This window comes from Schistocerca nitens, chromosome 5 (genome assembly GCF_023898315.1).
Source record: "Schistocerca nitens isolate TAMUIC-IGC-003100 chromosome 5, iqSchNite1.1, whole genome shotgun sequence".
Taxonomy (NCBI): Eukaryota; Metazoa; Arthropoda; class Insecta; order Orthoptera; family Acrididae; genus Schistocerca; species Schistocerca nitens.
In genome coordinates, this window is record NC_064618.1 from 848,541,606 (window position 1) to 848,558,911 (window position 17,306).

At 39.4% G+C, this 17,306-nt stretch overlaps 1 protein-coding gene across 1 annotated transcript in view; it reads right to left on the minus strand.

The window, feature by feature from the left end:
• The window catches only part of LOC126259316 (titin homolog), a 951,541-nt gene that overhangs the window by 187,003 nt on the left and 747,232 nt on the right, over positions 1–17,306 (minus strand). Inside the window, exons 26-28 of the mRNA XM_049955994.1 lie at positions 14,933–15,124; positions 9,214–9,397; positions 5,108–5,250 (exon numbers count right to left, since the gene is read on the minus strand). Of these exons, the coding sequence (XP_049811951.1) occupies positions 5,108–5,250; positions 9,214–9,397; positions 14,933–15,124 (519 nt within the window). The remainder of the gene's footprint in view (positions 1–5,107; positions 5,251–9,213; positions 9,398–14,932; positions 15,125–17,306) is intronic.

A 17,306-nucleotide genomic window follows, 5' to 3' on the forward strand; every position in this document is an offset into this window, starting at 1 on the left:
TGAAGTTATTTCAGGTGTGCCCCAGGGAGGTGTGTTGGGACCCTTGCTCTTCATGTTGTATATTAATGACCTTGTGGAAAATATTAATAGTAACTTTGGACTTTTTGCAGATGATGCAGTTATCTATAATGAAGTACTGTCTGAAACAAGCTGCATAAATATTCAGCTTGATCTTGGTAGTATTTCAAAGTGGTGCAAAGATTGACAACTTGCTTTAAATGTTCCGAACTGTAAAATTGTGCACTTCACAAAATGAAAAAAACATAGCATCCTATGACTGCAATATCAATGAGTAACAGTTGGAAAAATTCATAGACGTTGAAATGATCATTTGAACAAGGGGTATTAAGTTTAGATTTTTTTGTATGTATAACAAAATGGTATTATTATTTTTATGCTGTCTGTTAACATCAAAATTTTACCACAATTTGATGTGTCTCCTGTACATGAATCAAATGATTTAGACAATGTACATTATGAGACAAATAGATCACAATTCACAATTGGCCAACTCATACAAATTCCTAGATGTAACATTTTGAAGGGATATGAAATGGAATGCTCACACAGGGTCAGCCATGGGTAAAGTAGGTGACAGATTTCAGTTTACTGGCACAATACTGGGGAAATGCAATCATTCTACAAAAGGGATTGCTTAGAAATCACTCACGTGGCCCATTCTGGACTGTTGCTCATATGTATTGGACCCATTCCAAAAAGGATCAGCAGGGGTATTGAACATGTTCAGAGAAGGGCAGCATGAACTGTTACAAGTTTGTTTGATCTATGCAAGAGGGCCACAGAGGTGCTGAAGAATGTGAATGTACAAACTCTTTAAGTTACTAAACTATCCTGAGAAAGCCTACTTACAAAGTTTCGAGTACTGCCTATAATGGTGACTTTATGAATATACTACAACCCGGCGTAATGAATTGTTCATTAAATTTTGGGCATGCAGCCTTGCAAATAAAATTTCTTCCACTGATATTTTGGCCACGTATTGTCCTACCATCCTCAGAGTAAGTTGCAAGACTGACGACAAGGTGCCAAGTGTGGCCTTATATGCTCCACCACGGCGGTATGCACCTGTGAGTGACAGACGCTGGTCGGCAGCAAAGAGATACGCTAACACACGTGTCACCTGTGGTGAAGGCGTACAGACATTCGATTCACTTATCGATGTATGTTCAGCGGCAATGACACCATTACAACTTCTCTGCAGTTTAATTATCGCAAGGGCCGGCTTCCATGTTTTGTCCAAATTAAAACCGTTATCTCTGTTTATTAAATTACTAGCTAATCTAATTTCTATGGCTTCCTTGATGGCAGAATCCTGAAAGGAAGAGCTGGATGTTAGAATCTTCACATCACTGTAGTTCATGGAATACCCTGTATCAATACAATGTTCGGCCACAGCTGATTTGTCTGGCACTGATAAGCATGTGTATCTTCGATGTTCCACACACCTCTCATGAACTGTGCGTGTTGTTTGACCTATGTATGACTTCTCACACTTTCTGCAAGGAAGCTGATACACACCTAGCTTAAGAAGCAATAAATTGTCCTTTACACAGCTGAGTAAAGTTGCAATCTTCGTGGGAGGCCGGAGGATCAGTGAAAACACTATTTCTTGAGAGCATGGCCTACCTTCGAGGAAAGAGCACTCACATAGGGCAAAAACGCACTTGATCTGAAGGAATTACTATCTTCTTCCCCATCCCATACCTACACATTCTAGGCTTTACACTGAATGCTCTATGAATTTGTTGTGGAGAAAACCAATTCACTTTAAAAATGCTCTTGAGGTATATGAGCTCTTCTTGCGAATTATCTTTATCAGATATAAAGTGCGCCCTATGCACTAAGATCTTAAGGACAGTAGTCTGTGAAGGATGATGGTGGCTACTGAAATGTAAATATAGATTTTTATACATGCCGTATATTGTAAACCTAAACATACAAATCTATATCTACATGCCTGTAGCTGCCATCACCTTCACAGACCATAGGTGTCCTTAAGACCTTAGTGCACAGGATGCACTGTATATCCACTAAAGATAATTTGCAAGAAGAGTTCACATACCTCAAGAGCATTTTTAAAGGGAATGGATTTTCTCTGCAACAAATTCATAAAGCATTCAATGTAAAACATAGAATGAAGGTATGAGGTGGAATCTAAAATTTTCGGGACTGGTGCTGCCATCTGGAAAGTAGGAGTAGTAGAGCTTTGCACCGCTAGGTGGCAAGAGCTGCATTTCTGACGAGTCAGTGCGCGAAGTGTCATTCAGCTGGGAGGACGAGTTGTGGGTCCACAGTGATTTCCGTAATACTCTGTGTTTGGTGTGTGGCGATTTTAAGATGGATCCGCGATCTCAGAAAAAGTGCTAAGGAGACACTTGGAATGATTCAACAAGTGTTTGGGGGACAGAGCATGAGCTGTATGCATGTGTTTGAATGGCATGCTCAGTTCAGGGCTGGCTGTACAGATGTTGAAGATGATGCTCACACTGGAAAGCCCATTGGCTGCACAACGCCAGACATTGTTGCCAAACTTAAACAATTGGTTTCTGCGGATCAACATCGAACCATTCAAGACCTAGCGTATGAAGTGGGTATTGGTTATGGGGTATGTCAACGAATGTTGACTGATAAATTGGGCACACATCGTGTTGCCACAAAGTTTGTGCCAAGGATCTCGTCTGCTGATCCGAAGGCACAGCATGTTGAAGTGTGCACGGACCTTCATCAGACCACATCTGATGATCCAACCTCCTCCTCACCAGTTATCACCGGCGACGAGAGCTGGATTTATGGTTATGACCCACAGACAAAGCAACAATTGTCCCAGTGGAAGAGCCTGGGCTCCCCAAGACCCAAAAAAGCGAGACAGGTGAAGAGCAAAGTGAAGAGTATGATCATCATTTTCTTTGATACCAAGGGAATTGTGAACAAAGAATTCATCCCATCCAACCAAACAGTGAATTCTGCGTACTACTATGGCGTTTTGCGCGGCTCCGTGAAAACGTGCAGTGACAATGTCCCGAACTTTGGCGCCAGGGGAACTAGCTGCTGTATAATGACAACGCACCCTATCACATGTCCTTGCTCACCATGACCTTTTTGGCAAAAAACAACATGGCGGTTGCACCCCACCCTCCGTACTCACCAGATCTTGCACCTTGCGACTTCGCGCTATTCCCAAAACAGAAACTCAAGTTGGAAGGCCGTCGGTTTGACACTCTAGAGAGGATTCAAGAAGCATTGCTGGCAGTGATAAACACCCTCAAAGAACAGGACTTCCAGAAAACGTTTGACCAGTGGCAGCAGCACTCGAACCAGTGTGTACATGCTGATGGGAACTACTTCGAGGGTGATGGTGACCATTAGTTCAAAGGTAAAGTTTTCAACAGATGGCAGCACCAGTCCCAAAAATTTTGGATACCACCTCATATGTGATGGGGAAGAAGATAGTAATTCCTTCAGATCAAGTGCATTTTTGCCCTATGTGGTTGCCTTTCCTTGAAGATAGGCCATATTTTTGAGAAACACTGTGTTAAGGTGATCTTCCAGCCTCCCACAAAGATTGCAACTTTACTCAGCTCTGCAAAGGACAATTTCTTGCTTTGTAAGCCGTGTATGTATCAGATTCCTTGCAGTAATTGTGAGAAGTCATACATAGATCAAACAAATGCACCATTCATGAGAGATGTGTGGACCATCAAAAATACACAAGCTTATCACTGCCAAACAAGTCAGCTGTGACCGAACATTGCACTGATACAGGGCATTCCATGAACTACAGTGATGTGAAGATTCTAACATCCACCTCTTCCTTTCGGGATTATGTCTTCAAGGAAGCTATAGAGAGTAGATTAGCTAATAATTTGATAAATAGAGATAATGGTTTTAATTTGGACAAAGCATGGAATCTGGCTCTTGGAATAATTAAACTGCAGAGAAGTTGTCATGGTGTCATCACCGCCAAACATACATTGATAAGCGAATCGAATGTCTGTACACCTTCACCAAAGGCGGCACATGTGTAAGCGTATCTCTTTGCTGCCGACCAGCGTCTGTGACTCGCAGGTGCATACCGCCGTGGTGGAGCATATAAGGCCACACTTGGCACCTTGTCGTCAGTCTTGCAACTTACTCTGAGGATGGTCGTATGATACACTGCCGAAATATCAGTGGAAGAAATTTTATTTGCATGGCTGAATGCCCGAAATTTAATTGACTATACTACAATCCCTGTGTATCATTCTTATAGGGCTGTTATGTGTGACATAATCAGGGAATTGTAAAAACCAAGGTGGGATAAAGTTTATGTAGGCAAAAACCTTTTACATAAAATAATACTAATTTGTTTAACTTTTGATGAAGCTATTTTCAGACAAATCTTTCTCATGTGTAACCACCAGAAACAAATGGAATAAAACAGTTACTAGAAAGTCACTTAACAACTAGTTTGTTCTACTTTAAATGTGTTACCATATACTGCACCTCCAAGACGTAAGTATTAACAACAAATCAACACTTAATTTTTTATATAAGAAACAAACATACATCTTTTGATGTTAAAATATGATGTTTTGCAGTCTCCTGTTACAACGTCCTTTTACAGCAAGTATTATGATTCCTTTACAAACTAAAGTATAATATTGCCAAAGAAATTTTGAGAAATAATGGAATTCTAGAGGTTCAACAGTAATTAGAATTGTTTTAAAAGATATACAAACATAAGAATGTAGGGGGTCAAAATGCAGACAGTTGTAAATGAGAGCATTATTTGTTATTGTCTACAAACTAATAGTAAACTTGATATTATTCGTCAACTGTACCTCAATATTCAAACAATAACAGAATCTGGAAATGCTCTAATGGACTGGATGAAGAAAGCTTCATGATCTGCTTGAAATTGACTGACAAGCAGCTGAAAGTGCATACAAGCATGTATACATACTGCTGCTGCTGCTGGCCTATAAGCATTTATCACTCTATAACAGCAGGATGACAGTACGACACTTCAACATTACATAGTTAGTAACATGACTTTATATTTAGCAAACAAAAAATTGCACCACAGTGTTTTTAAATTATTTTTTACCTCTCTTTGTTTTTCTCTTTGTTCTTCTGCAGCTTTGAGATTCCTTGCAAGTGTATTAAGTTCTTCACTGATGACAGTGAATGAGTCTAACATTTCTTTGTTCTCACTGAGTACAAGAGAGACCTGCTTTGAACGTTCTTCACCTGCAAATGAATGAGGATATTAAATAGTTATTTATCTGAAGGTATGGTGTTTCTTTAAACCGAAAGTTGAAATATGTGGTATAGCACTAAAATCAGACGTAATAATCCAGTTGAGTTTTCTGAAAGCAGACTATAGAACAGTGCTTCTCAACCTGGGGGTATTTCCCCACTGAGGAGTAAAATGAAATTTTGTTCAATAAGCTTTCGGTCACCAAACTCAACTGCTTTTAGAACTCTATATCACTAATTTGTAAGGGGAATGCTGATTACATATGTTACCAATAACTTTTTCAAATACTGGCCTCAATGCGTGACACAATGTGATGGAGGTTACAGATCGTGAAATGAATGTATGTACATCATCATCTTCACATAGTCCACACATGTCCACACATTCTTTGTACTTTGCAGTAACAGGCACCCATGTCAGTAAAACGGAGGACATACATCACATATAATTAAATACCTCATGAAAATGACTTCTACAAATTGTATGTAGTTCCCACAATAGACCAGAAATTGCTTCATTATTCCCCTGGCAACAGACATATGAAACAATTGACAGCACAACACTACAGTTACAGGGTGTTCCAAAAAGGTACAGCCAAACTTTCAGGAAACATTCCTCACACACGCAGAAAGAAAATATGTTATGTGGACATGTGTCTGGAAACACTTACTTTCCATGTTAGAGCTCATTTTATTACTTCTCTTCAAATCACATTAATCGTGGAATGGAAACACACAGCAACAGAACGTACCAGTGTGACTTCAAACACTGTGTTACAGGAAATGTTCAAAATGTCCTCCGTTAGCGAGGATACATGCATCCACCCTCCGTCGCATGGAATCCCTGATGCGCTGATGCAGCCCTGGAGAATGGCATATAGTATCCCAGCCGTCCACAATACGAGCACGAAGAGTCTCTACATTTGGTAACGGGGTTGCGTAGACAAGACCTTTCAAATGCCCCCATAAATGAAAGTCAAGAGGGTTGAGATCAGGAGAGCGTGGAGGCTATGGAATTAGTCCACCTCTACCAATCCATCAGTCACCGAATCTGTTGTTGAGAAGCGTACGAACACTTCGACTGAAATGTGCAGGAGCTCCATCGTGCATGAACCACATGTTGTGTCGTACTTGTAAAGGCACTTGTTCTAGCAACACAGGTATGAAATCATGACGGTGAATCGAGGAAGTACAGTACATACTGACGAAACTAAAATGAGCTCTAACATGGAAATTAAGCACTTCCGGACACATGTCCACATACCATCTTTTCTTTATTTGTGTGTGAGGAATGTTTCCTGAAAGTTTGGCCGTACCTTTTTGTAACACCCTGTATAATGGCTACTACACTGTTGTAGAGCCTACAGAGATTATTGTGGTAAGATAAAATGAATTAGTAACCTGCTGTCTTCCAATTTCTGTCAGATCAGAATCGAGGAGTAAATCAATCAAGTCATTTACAAACATAGGCCTATAGTGCATTTAAAATTAGTTGCGACTTTTGACAGTTTATTGTGGAACAAGTGGAGGGAAGCGTAACTGCCAGCAAGTGTTAGGAGCATCAGCAGGTGACCACAGTATAATGGCAGGATCACTTGGCAAGTTGGCTGCATGCTACGACCTTTCTCAAATGCTTTTTACAGAACCCAATCGGTAATAAACTCTCATTCTCACACATCTTAAAGTTTAATAATAGCTTCATGATGAAAAGCCTACGGTTTCGTTAATGGCCACAGTTAATGTGATATTTCATTAGTAGGTAACCACTGCTAGAAATTCTTAGTTTGAAGTGAAAAATAGGTGTCACTATGAATTTGTGTTTGGTGCGTGTTAGGTTACACATTGCTGTGTATTAAATGAAGATAATATATTGAATCACTCTTTAAACTTGGAGCAATATCACTGTCGATTTCCAATCTCGAGAAAATTGAATGTATGTATGTATGTAAAGTTCTCCGTCATGAACTCGTGATCACTGGAAGAGGGGGGGGGGGGGGGGGGGAACATAAATTCCTTTTGTATCTCATAAATGGTGTAAGATATCGAAACAAGATTTTGGCAAATGTTAGCGCACAAAGACAAAATTGTCTTATCATATGATTAATATGCGAAACTTTCAGATCTACTGCACTATTCTAGCTACTACAGATTTTTTTAATGAAATAATGTAATTACTGATAGCTGGTGAAATGAGAACTGCTGTGGGTTTTGCAACAATATAAATGAAGAAGTTACACATTTATTTTTGTACTGAGAATGGGCCATTTCATAACCTAATGACCTGACTCACACTCAGTTGCTAGTTTAATAATACTCTATTCAAGGATTCTGTCATAATTTCCATTGCATTAGAATGTTAGTGAGATGCATTTTTTAAAACTCTGCTGTGTTTTGACAAAAGAAGCAGATTTTAACATGGCAACAACAGAAGCTACGTATTCCTCAAAACTCATCACAGTCCTTCATGAATCAGTGTCTTCTCCTGTTGTGTAAAATTTGCAGTGGCTTCTTTTGTCAGCATTCCTACCGCAGTGAGCCAAAACTTCCTGCTGTTTTTTGCCACATTGTTTTTCACCTAGGCCAATATATTCTCTGTCGGATTTTAATGAGCATGATACAGACGAAGCGTGATTAAACAATGCTCTTTGCCATTAGTCTGTTCGTAGACTTGGTAGTGTGAAATTTTGTTTTATACAATAATACAAGTTCCATAACTTCACCTTATACAAGCTAGGTTTATCTCGTGGAACATTTCTTTGTGCCCAGAGCAAAATATCAATTTTCCTCCACTGCATGGTTGGAACTTTGTACATCACATCAAAGTGGTATGGCGTTTTGTCTGTTACTATTGTCGAATCCCAAGGAATTTTTTGCAGCAGAGCTTTATCTTCCCAGCTGGTGAACGTGTTCTTGGATGACACTTTTATTGTAAATCCTGTGTCCAGATGTACTGCAATGCCAAGATAAAACACTTGTTCACAATACATGACGACTACAGAACACTTTAATGGCTAAAATATGTTTTTTAACGAGAGCAGACGAATGCTGATGCATCTAATGCAGGACATCATGTGGTACTGTTTATTCGTGGCATGGCAACAGGGGCGCTTTACCAGCAGAACCACTGGCAGTGTGGTAGGGAAAGCCGGCTCGCCACTGGTGTTACCTGGGCAACGGCGTCACATATCCCTCCTGTCAGCCATACGTCAAAAGTCGGAATTAATTTTAAATGCACTATAAGTATAGTGTATGCATTTTAAACTGGTTGATTTTAGATGTGGATGCAGAGTGTAGGTAAAACCAATGACCCTATGGAGAGGAGTGGTGCAGATGTAGCACATCTTATAACAATTTTCTACCCTTTCTGTGGATAGGGAGTTTCCTTTTCTCGGGAGGAGTTATAGGATGCAATTTATAAGAAGAAAACCTACACAGACCTGTATCCACATGCAATGGATGCCACCATCCAACACAAAGGCAAACAGTTCTAATCACCCAGTACAGGGGGCACATGTCATCTGTGACAAATGCTGATAACCTTATCATTTAGCACCTGCAGCCCACACACATCTGTGACAAAGAATTCCTCCCAACCAAACTACACAATAACTCAATGAAGTGGTCTGTAAAAATGGGTACAGTGAATCCCACAATACAGGGATTTTACAAAATTACCTTTAAAAATTGTAGTAATGAATACTGACTTTGTGTGTGAGTGAATTTTCTGCTTTACTGGTGATACTTTGTTCAGTTTGTTTTTAACCAATTCTTCAGTTATGCTTTTAAAGAATCTGTTGAAAGTCATTGCCACAGTTTCAGGATTAGTTACCATTTCATTCTTGAGTTTGTACACCCTTTATAGTGGTATATCTTTTTTAGTGCAGTACCATAATAAGATAATTCAAATCCAATACTAGTGGGCACAACCCTTAGTAGTGTTGAAATTAAACTTACCATAAAGTTCAATAGCAAGCGTTGAAATTTTCCTTATCCTCTCATCTTGTCTAAGTTCTCCAGGTTTTAGGAAGGTATCTACTTCTGCAAGCAGTTGTGTGGCCTCGTCTGGTTTCTTCACAGATGTTGATTTCCTGGCAATTGTTACAAGCAGTTTACTTCCCTCTCGGAACCACTCCTCTGCCTGCCAAGAAAAAATTAATGAAACTCAGAGTGAAACATACGGAATCTATACCATATACGAGTATAAAATTATGTGCTCATCAGTAACGTTGAAACATTATACGTGGCCTCATCTAAATAAAATCTTCCATTCATGAGGTTGGCCACATATGAGGTGTGATTAAAAAGTAACAGGAATTTTTGTTTTTTAAAGAATCTATATTAATTCATCAACATCAACATTATCCCTTTCAAAGTAATCAGCCTCAGATATAATACACTTGTGGCAGGGCTTTTTCTTATCTTGGAAGCACTTCTGGAGCCCACTTTTCAGCTCCTTCAGCTATTCTGTTGTTATCTCATAAATGGTAGCAAAATGATGTCCTTTCATGGTTCTCTTCAGCCTTGGAACTGGAAGAGAGTCACAAGGGGCTATGTCCAGCAAATATGGTGGCTGAGGCAACATAACGGTTTTGCTTTTTGCAAAAAATCGCAACCAACCATTAAGGTGTGAGTGGGAGCATTGTCGTGATGCAATTTCCATAAGTGGTTTTGCCACAATTCCGGTTGTTTTCTTCAGATTGCTTCACATAAACAGGGCATAGCCTCCAAGCAGTATTCCTTACTGACCATACAGCCATAAGGCACGAATGCATGATGCACTATCCCATTGTAATAGAAGAAAACAGTCGGTAGAACCTTCACATGTGATCGAACTTGTCAAATTTTTTTTCAGTTTTGGGTATTCAGGCGGTTTTCAATGGAATAATTGGGCCTTGGTTTTGACGTCATATCCACATATCCATGTTTCATCACCTGTTATAACCTTCTTCAGAATTTCTGGATCATTGTCAACTTCATTCAGCAATACTTCAGCAAAGTCCATGCGACATCATTTTTGGTTGAAATTCAATAATTTTGGAACAAACTTTGCTGTTACACATTTCATGCCCAAAACATCTGAAAAAATTGCTTGGCATGAGCCAAAGGATATGCCAGCATCAACAACAACCTGTTTGATGGTGATTCAGTAATTTTCCAGAACCATTTTCTTTACTTCTTCCATATTATTGCCAATAATTGATTTATTATATCATTAAGGATAGTCATCACCTTCAATGTCTTCTCAATTCACCAAAAGCCACACTCACCATTTTGAATGAGGTTCTGCACTTTATTCCAGTTTTCAAGCAAAATTTAATGCAAATTCTTTTATTCATCTTTTTCAAAACTAAAAATTCACTGGGCACTCGAAAAGGCATGTAACACTTTCAACTGTCAACAATAAAGTAAGTATTCAAAACAGCCGAAAATGCAAACATACACCAGAAACATGTGTACCAATGATATGTAATCGGATGTATAAAGCCTGCAAAATAAAGAATTCCTATTACTTTTTTATCACACCTCATATATCATCATTCTCTCTCCTCTCTCTCTCTCTCTCTCTCTCTCTCTCTCTCACTCACACACACACACACACACACACACACACACACACAATTAAAATAAGAGTTAATGAACTAGTTGTAATATTTAAGTTGTATACATTACACTAAATAAAGAAGAAAACATTTTAATCATTGTGAAAATTGCATAACCACCACTAATATAAAATTTACAAAATATTGATGTTGTTGTTGTGGTCTTAAGTCCTGAGACTGGTTTGATGCAGCTCTCCATGCTACTCTATCCTGTGCAAGCTTCTTCATCTCCCAGTACCTACTGCAACCTACTTCCTTCTGAATCTGCTTAGTGTATTCATCTCTTTGTCTCCCTCTACGATTTTTACCCTCCACGCTGCCCTCCAATACTAAATTGGTGATCACTCGATGTCTCAGAACATGTCCTACCAACCGATCCCTTCTTCTAGTCAGGTTGTGCCACAAGCTCCTCTTCTCCCCAATTCTATTCAATACCTCCTCATTAGTTATCTGATCTACCCATCTAATCTTCAGCATTCTTCTGTAGCACCACATTTCGAAAGCAACTATTCTCTTCTTGTCTAAACTATTTATCATCCACGTTTCACTTCCATACATGGCTACAATCCATATAAATACTTTCAGAAACGACTTCCTGACATATAAATCTATACTCGATGTTAACAAATTTTTCTTCTTCAGAAACGCTTTCCTTGCCATTGCCAGTCTACATTTTATATCCTCTCTACTTCGACCATCATCAGTTATTTTGCTCCCCAAATAGCAAAACTCCTTTACGACTTTAAGTGTCTCATTTCCTAATCTACTTCCCTCAGCAACACCCGACTTAATTCGATTACATTCCATTATCCTCGTTTTGCTTTTGTTGATGATCATCTTATACCCTCTTTTCAAGACACTGTCCATTCCGTTCAACTGCTCTTCCAAGTCCTTTGCTGTCTCTGACAGAATTACAATGTCATCGGCGAACCTCAAAGTTTTTATTTCTTCTAAATGGATTTTAATACCTACTCCGAACTTTTCTTTTGTTTCCTTTACTGCTTGCTCAATATACAGATTGAATAGCATCGGGGAGAGGCTACAACCCTGTCTCACTCCCTTCCCAACCACTGCTTGCTTTTCATACCCCTCGGCTCTTATAACTGCCATATGGTTTCTGTACACGTTGTAAATAGCCTTTCGCTCCCTGTATTTTACCCCTGCCACCTTCAGAATTTGAAAGAGAGTGTTCCAATCAACGTTGTCAAAAGCTTTCTCTAAATCTACAAATGCTAGAAACGTAGGTTTGTCTTTCCTTAATCTTTCTTCTAAGATAAGTCGTAAAGTCAGTATTCCCTCACGTGTTCCAACATTTCTACGGAATCCAAATTGATCTTCCCCGAGGTTGGCTTCTACCAGTTTTTCCATTCGTCTGTAAAGAATTCGCGTTAGTATTTTGCAGCTGTGACTTATTAAACTGATAGTTCGGTAATTTTCACATCTGTCAACACCTGCTTTCTTTGGAATTGGAATTATTATATTCTTCTTGAAGTCTGAGGGTATTTCGCCTGTCTCGTACATCTTGCTCACCAGATGGTAGAGTTTTGTCAGGACTGGCTCTCCCAAGGCTATCAGTAGTTCTAATGGAATCTTGTCTACTCCGGGGGCCTTGTTTCGACTCAGGTCTTTCAGTGCTCTGTCAAACTCTTCACGCAGTATCGTATCTCCCATTTCATCTTCATCTACATCCTCTTCCATTTCCATAATATTGTCCTCAAGTACATTGCCCTTGTATAGACCCTCTATATACTCCTTCCACCTTTCTGCTTTCCCTTCTTTGCTTAGAACTTGGTTTCCATCAAAGCTCTTGATATTCATGCAAGTGCTTCTCCTTTCTCCAAAGGTCTCTTTAATTTTCCTGTAGGCAGTATCTATCTTACCCCTCATGATATATGCCTCTACATCCTTACATGTGTCCTCTAGCCATCCCTGCTTAGCCATTTTGCACTTGCTGTCGATCTCATTTTTGAGACGTTTGTATTCCTTTTTGCCTGCTTCATTTACTGCATTTTTATATTTTCTCCTTTCATCAATTAAATTCAATATTTCTTCTGTTACCCAAGGATTTCTATTAGCCCTCGTCTTTTTACCTACTTGATCCTCTGCTGCCTTCACTACTTCATCCCTCAGAGCTACCCATTCTTCTTCTACTGTATTTCTTTCCCCCATTCCTGTCAATTGTTCCCTTATGCTCTCCCTGAATACAACCTCTGGTTCTTTCAGTTTATCCAGGTCCCATCTCCTTAAATTCCCACCTTTTTGCAGTTTCTTCAGTTTTAATCTACAGTTCATAACCAATAGATTGTGGTCAGAGTCCACATCTGCCCCTAGAAATGTCTTACAATTTAAAACCTGGTTCCTAAATCTCTGTCTTACCATTATATAATCAATCTGATACCTTTTAGTATCTCCAGGGTTCTTCCATGTATACAACCTTCTTTCATGATTCTTGAACCAAGTGTTAGCTATTATTAAGTTATGCTCTGCACAAAATTCTACCAGGCGGCTTCCTCTTTCATTTCTGTCCCCCAATCCATATTCACCTACTATGTTTCCTTCTCTCCCTTTTCCTACTCTCGAATTCCAGTCACCCATGACTATTAAATTTTCGTCTCCCTTCACTACCTCAATAATTTCTTTTTATTTCATCATACATTTCATCAATTTCTTCATCATCTGCAGAGTTAGTTGGCATATTAACTTGTACTACCGTAGTAGGCGTGGGCTTCGTGTCTATCTTGGCCACAATAGTGCGTTCACTATGCTGTTTGTAGTAGCTTACCCATGCTCCTATTTTTTTGTTCATTATTACACCTACTCCTGCATTACCCCTATTTGATTTTGTATTTATAACCCTGTATTCACCTGACCAAAAGTCTTGTTCCTCCTGCCACCAAACTTCACTAATTCCCACTATATCTAACTTTAACCTATCCATTTCCCTTTTTAAATTTTCTAACCTACCTGCCCGATTAAGTGATCTGACATTCCACACTCCGATCCGTAGAACGCCAGTTTTCTTTCTCCTGATAACGACGTCCTCTTGAGTAGTCCCCGCCCGGAGATCCGAATGGGGGACTATTTTACCTCTGGAATATTTTACCCAAGAGGACGCCATCATCATTTAATCATACAGTAAAGCTGCAAGCCCTCGGGAAAAATTACGGCCATAGTTTCCCCTTTCTTTCAGCCGTTCGCAGTACCAGCACAGTAAGGCCATTTTGGTTAATGTTACAAGGCCAGATCAGTCAATCATCCAGACTGTTGCCCCTGCAACTACTGAAAAGGCTGCTGTCTTTCTTCAGGAACCACATGTTTGTCTGGCCTCTCAACAGATACCTCTCCGTTGTGGTTGCACCTACGGTACGGCTATCTGTATCGTTGAGGCACGCAAGCCTCCCCACCAACAGCAAGGTCCATGGTTCATTGGGGGAGGGGGGGGGGGGGATATTGATAGCATGGCATAAATGTAAATGTACTGAGCAATTTATGGACTCACCAACTACTCTAAACATGGCAGAGATGTTGATGAACTTTAAATTGATTTTAGAAACTGTATTACTGTTTCTTTAAGAATACTTATTTCCTCTAATTGTTGTACAGTGTCATCAGTCATTAGCTAATTTTCTATGAATTGGTTACTAATGTACTGTCATATTTCCATATTTAAATATAAGAAATAGTAAATGAAACATAAACATTACAATGAAATATGTACAAAACATAAATATTACAATAAAATATGTACAATTTGTGGCAACAGTGATAATTCAAAAGAACGCACAAGACAGTGATGAGAATTTCATTATTTCAAGCATTTATTAATTTATCTGCAAACACTGAGACAGTGATGCAGTGAACACGTACATTCTCTTTTACTCTTCTTGAGACCTTTTGGTAAGTCACAAAATATTAATCTTCACAATACAACTAGATCAAAAAGCTTGCAAGAAATGTGCTGAAAATGTAAATCACTAACAAAGATTTAGCAGCAAAAAATACATACAGAAATACAGGAAGTCAACATGGCTGCTGGTAAACCAATAAAAGTTACAGTCATACTCTTACTTTACCTCTTCCACTAGTGTGAAATACTGCATACTGAGATCAATAAGCCGCCTGCTCTCAGCTACTTGTTTGTGGAATTGCTGCCAACGGGACTGCAGCTGCTTCAGCTCATGTTCTACATGTGGTGATGGTACATGTTCTGTAGAAAGCATATTTTCTGCTGTGCTTACAAAAGTCTGTATGCGGACTTCCAGGAGCTGTAATGAGAACAGACCAATAAGTGTGTATTACTAATAGCACTTTTCTCTCAACCAACTACATCTGTTTAGCTACTGTATCAAAACGAAATTATGTGTGCCCTCAAAATAAGCATATATGTGTGAGATACTACACAACAAGCACTACTACACTCAGTGCTTAAATAACTGCATTCTCTGTAAAATAAAAACACCCAGTAATTGCAAAGTTCCAGAAGGGAAGACGAAGAGCTGGTTCTCCTGGAAGGGGATTGAAGCAAAGGGCCTTCTCTGGAAAAAGACATGTTTGCATTCAGTCCCACACACAGGCCTCAGACAGGAGTATTAACAGATGACAACTTTGGCTACACATGAAGACCATTTCTATGGGTACTTGGAATATTAAACGTTTGAGAAGGTATGGAGGCAAATAGAGATAATGTGCCCCACAGCAAAAACTTTGGAGAACAGAGCACTTCAGTGGTATGGGCATTTACAAAGAATGCCTAACCACAGGTGACCAAGAGAAATTTTGTACTTGTAGTTGCTAGAAAGGACAGGAAAGCCAGTGCTCAGACAGCAAAAATACATGCAGGAAGCAATGGAAGACTGACATCTAGGACTGGATGACTGGAACAAGACAGGCCTGTGGAGTCTGAAAATGGCTAACTCCTATGGGAAAGAAGAGAAAGTAAGTGCAGCTTTTTCTAAAACCTGCAGTGATGAAAGACATCCAATCCATACCATTGAAGTGATGTGCATAGAGGCACTCAGAAAACGGTTGCCAGTGCCACTCTATCAGTAATTTATGAAAATATCTTTCAAAACAATGAACATAAAGACATTTAAGACGTACAACTGACAACAGCTGAAAGTAATACCATGACAAAACAGTAATATCCCTTACTGTAAGATATATAGAAAATACTGTGACAGAAAGTGTAACTAAGCTACCAGAGGAATGTGGATGACGTGCTGAAGCACCTAACATCTGATCTATCTAGGTTCAATCATCAGATGATACGTAAAGTGCAAGCAAAGTTTAAGATGGTACCAGTTTCTTTTACCTTCTTTTAATTTCAATGCTTTATTCACAGAGCAGACAGAAAGAGAAGTACTGGAGCACAAAATTAATATACAGAAAGAAAAGGACTGGAGCACAAAAGTAACATACATAAGCGAGAAAGTTGTCGTGAAATAGCAAAACTATTTCTCCTTCAGTAAATAACACTCTTGACACAGTGCTATGCAAGTAAAGTACTTCTTTTCATGTTTGCAGCCAGAGAAGCAATCATCTTGACACAATATTTCAGCAGTCCACCTGCCAGTGAGGACACTGTGTGCTAAACCTCACTGGAACTGATTCCTACAATAGGTTGCAGCTCTTTTATATAGCACAGGAAGCCAACAGAATGCACTCAAGATGTTGAAAGCGTTAGTTTTGAATGTTGGTCTGTGCACAGCCATGCAGCATCGGCTGGCAACAGCTGCCACTAGAGGCAAACAGAAGCAACTAGCCATAGATCAATGTCTGGTTTTTCCACGGTCTCTGGGGGAGGAGTAGTCAGGTCTGTCTGAGATGGACAGAAATGATAAATTCTGCAATATTGGAGATATGGCAGCTAAAGAATATCTTGAGTTTAAGTGGTAACGACAGATTCAGCGTACCACAAAACCAATCACATCAGTGTAATCATGGCATAGTGGTGAGCGTATTCAGACTTCAATATCAAGTCCATTATAACAACTACATAGACAACAGCACTATAAGTGACTAAAAGTACACTACCATTGTTGTTGTTGTGGTCTTCAGTCCTGGTTTGATGCAGCTCTCCATACTACTCTATCCTGTGCAAGCTTCTTCATCTCCCAGTACCTACTGCAACCTACATCCTTCTGAATCTGCTTAGTGTATTCATCTCTTGGTCTCCCTCTACGATTTTTACCCTCCACCATCCAGTACTAAACTGGTGATCCCTTGATGTCTCAGAACATGTCCTACCAACCGATCCCTTCTTCTAGTCAAGTTGTGCCCCAAACTTCTCTTCTCCGCAATCCTATTCAATACTTCCTCATTAGTTATGTGATCTACCCATCTAATCTTCAGCATTCTTCTGTAGCACCACATTTCGAAAGCTTCTATTCTCTTCTTGTCCAAACTATTTATTGTCCATGTTTCACTTCCATACATGGCTACACTCCA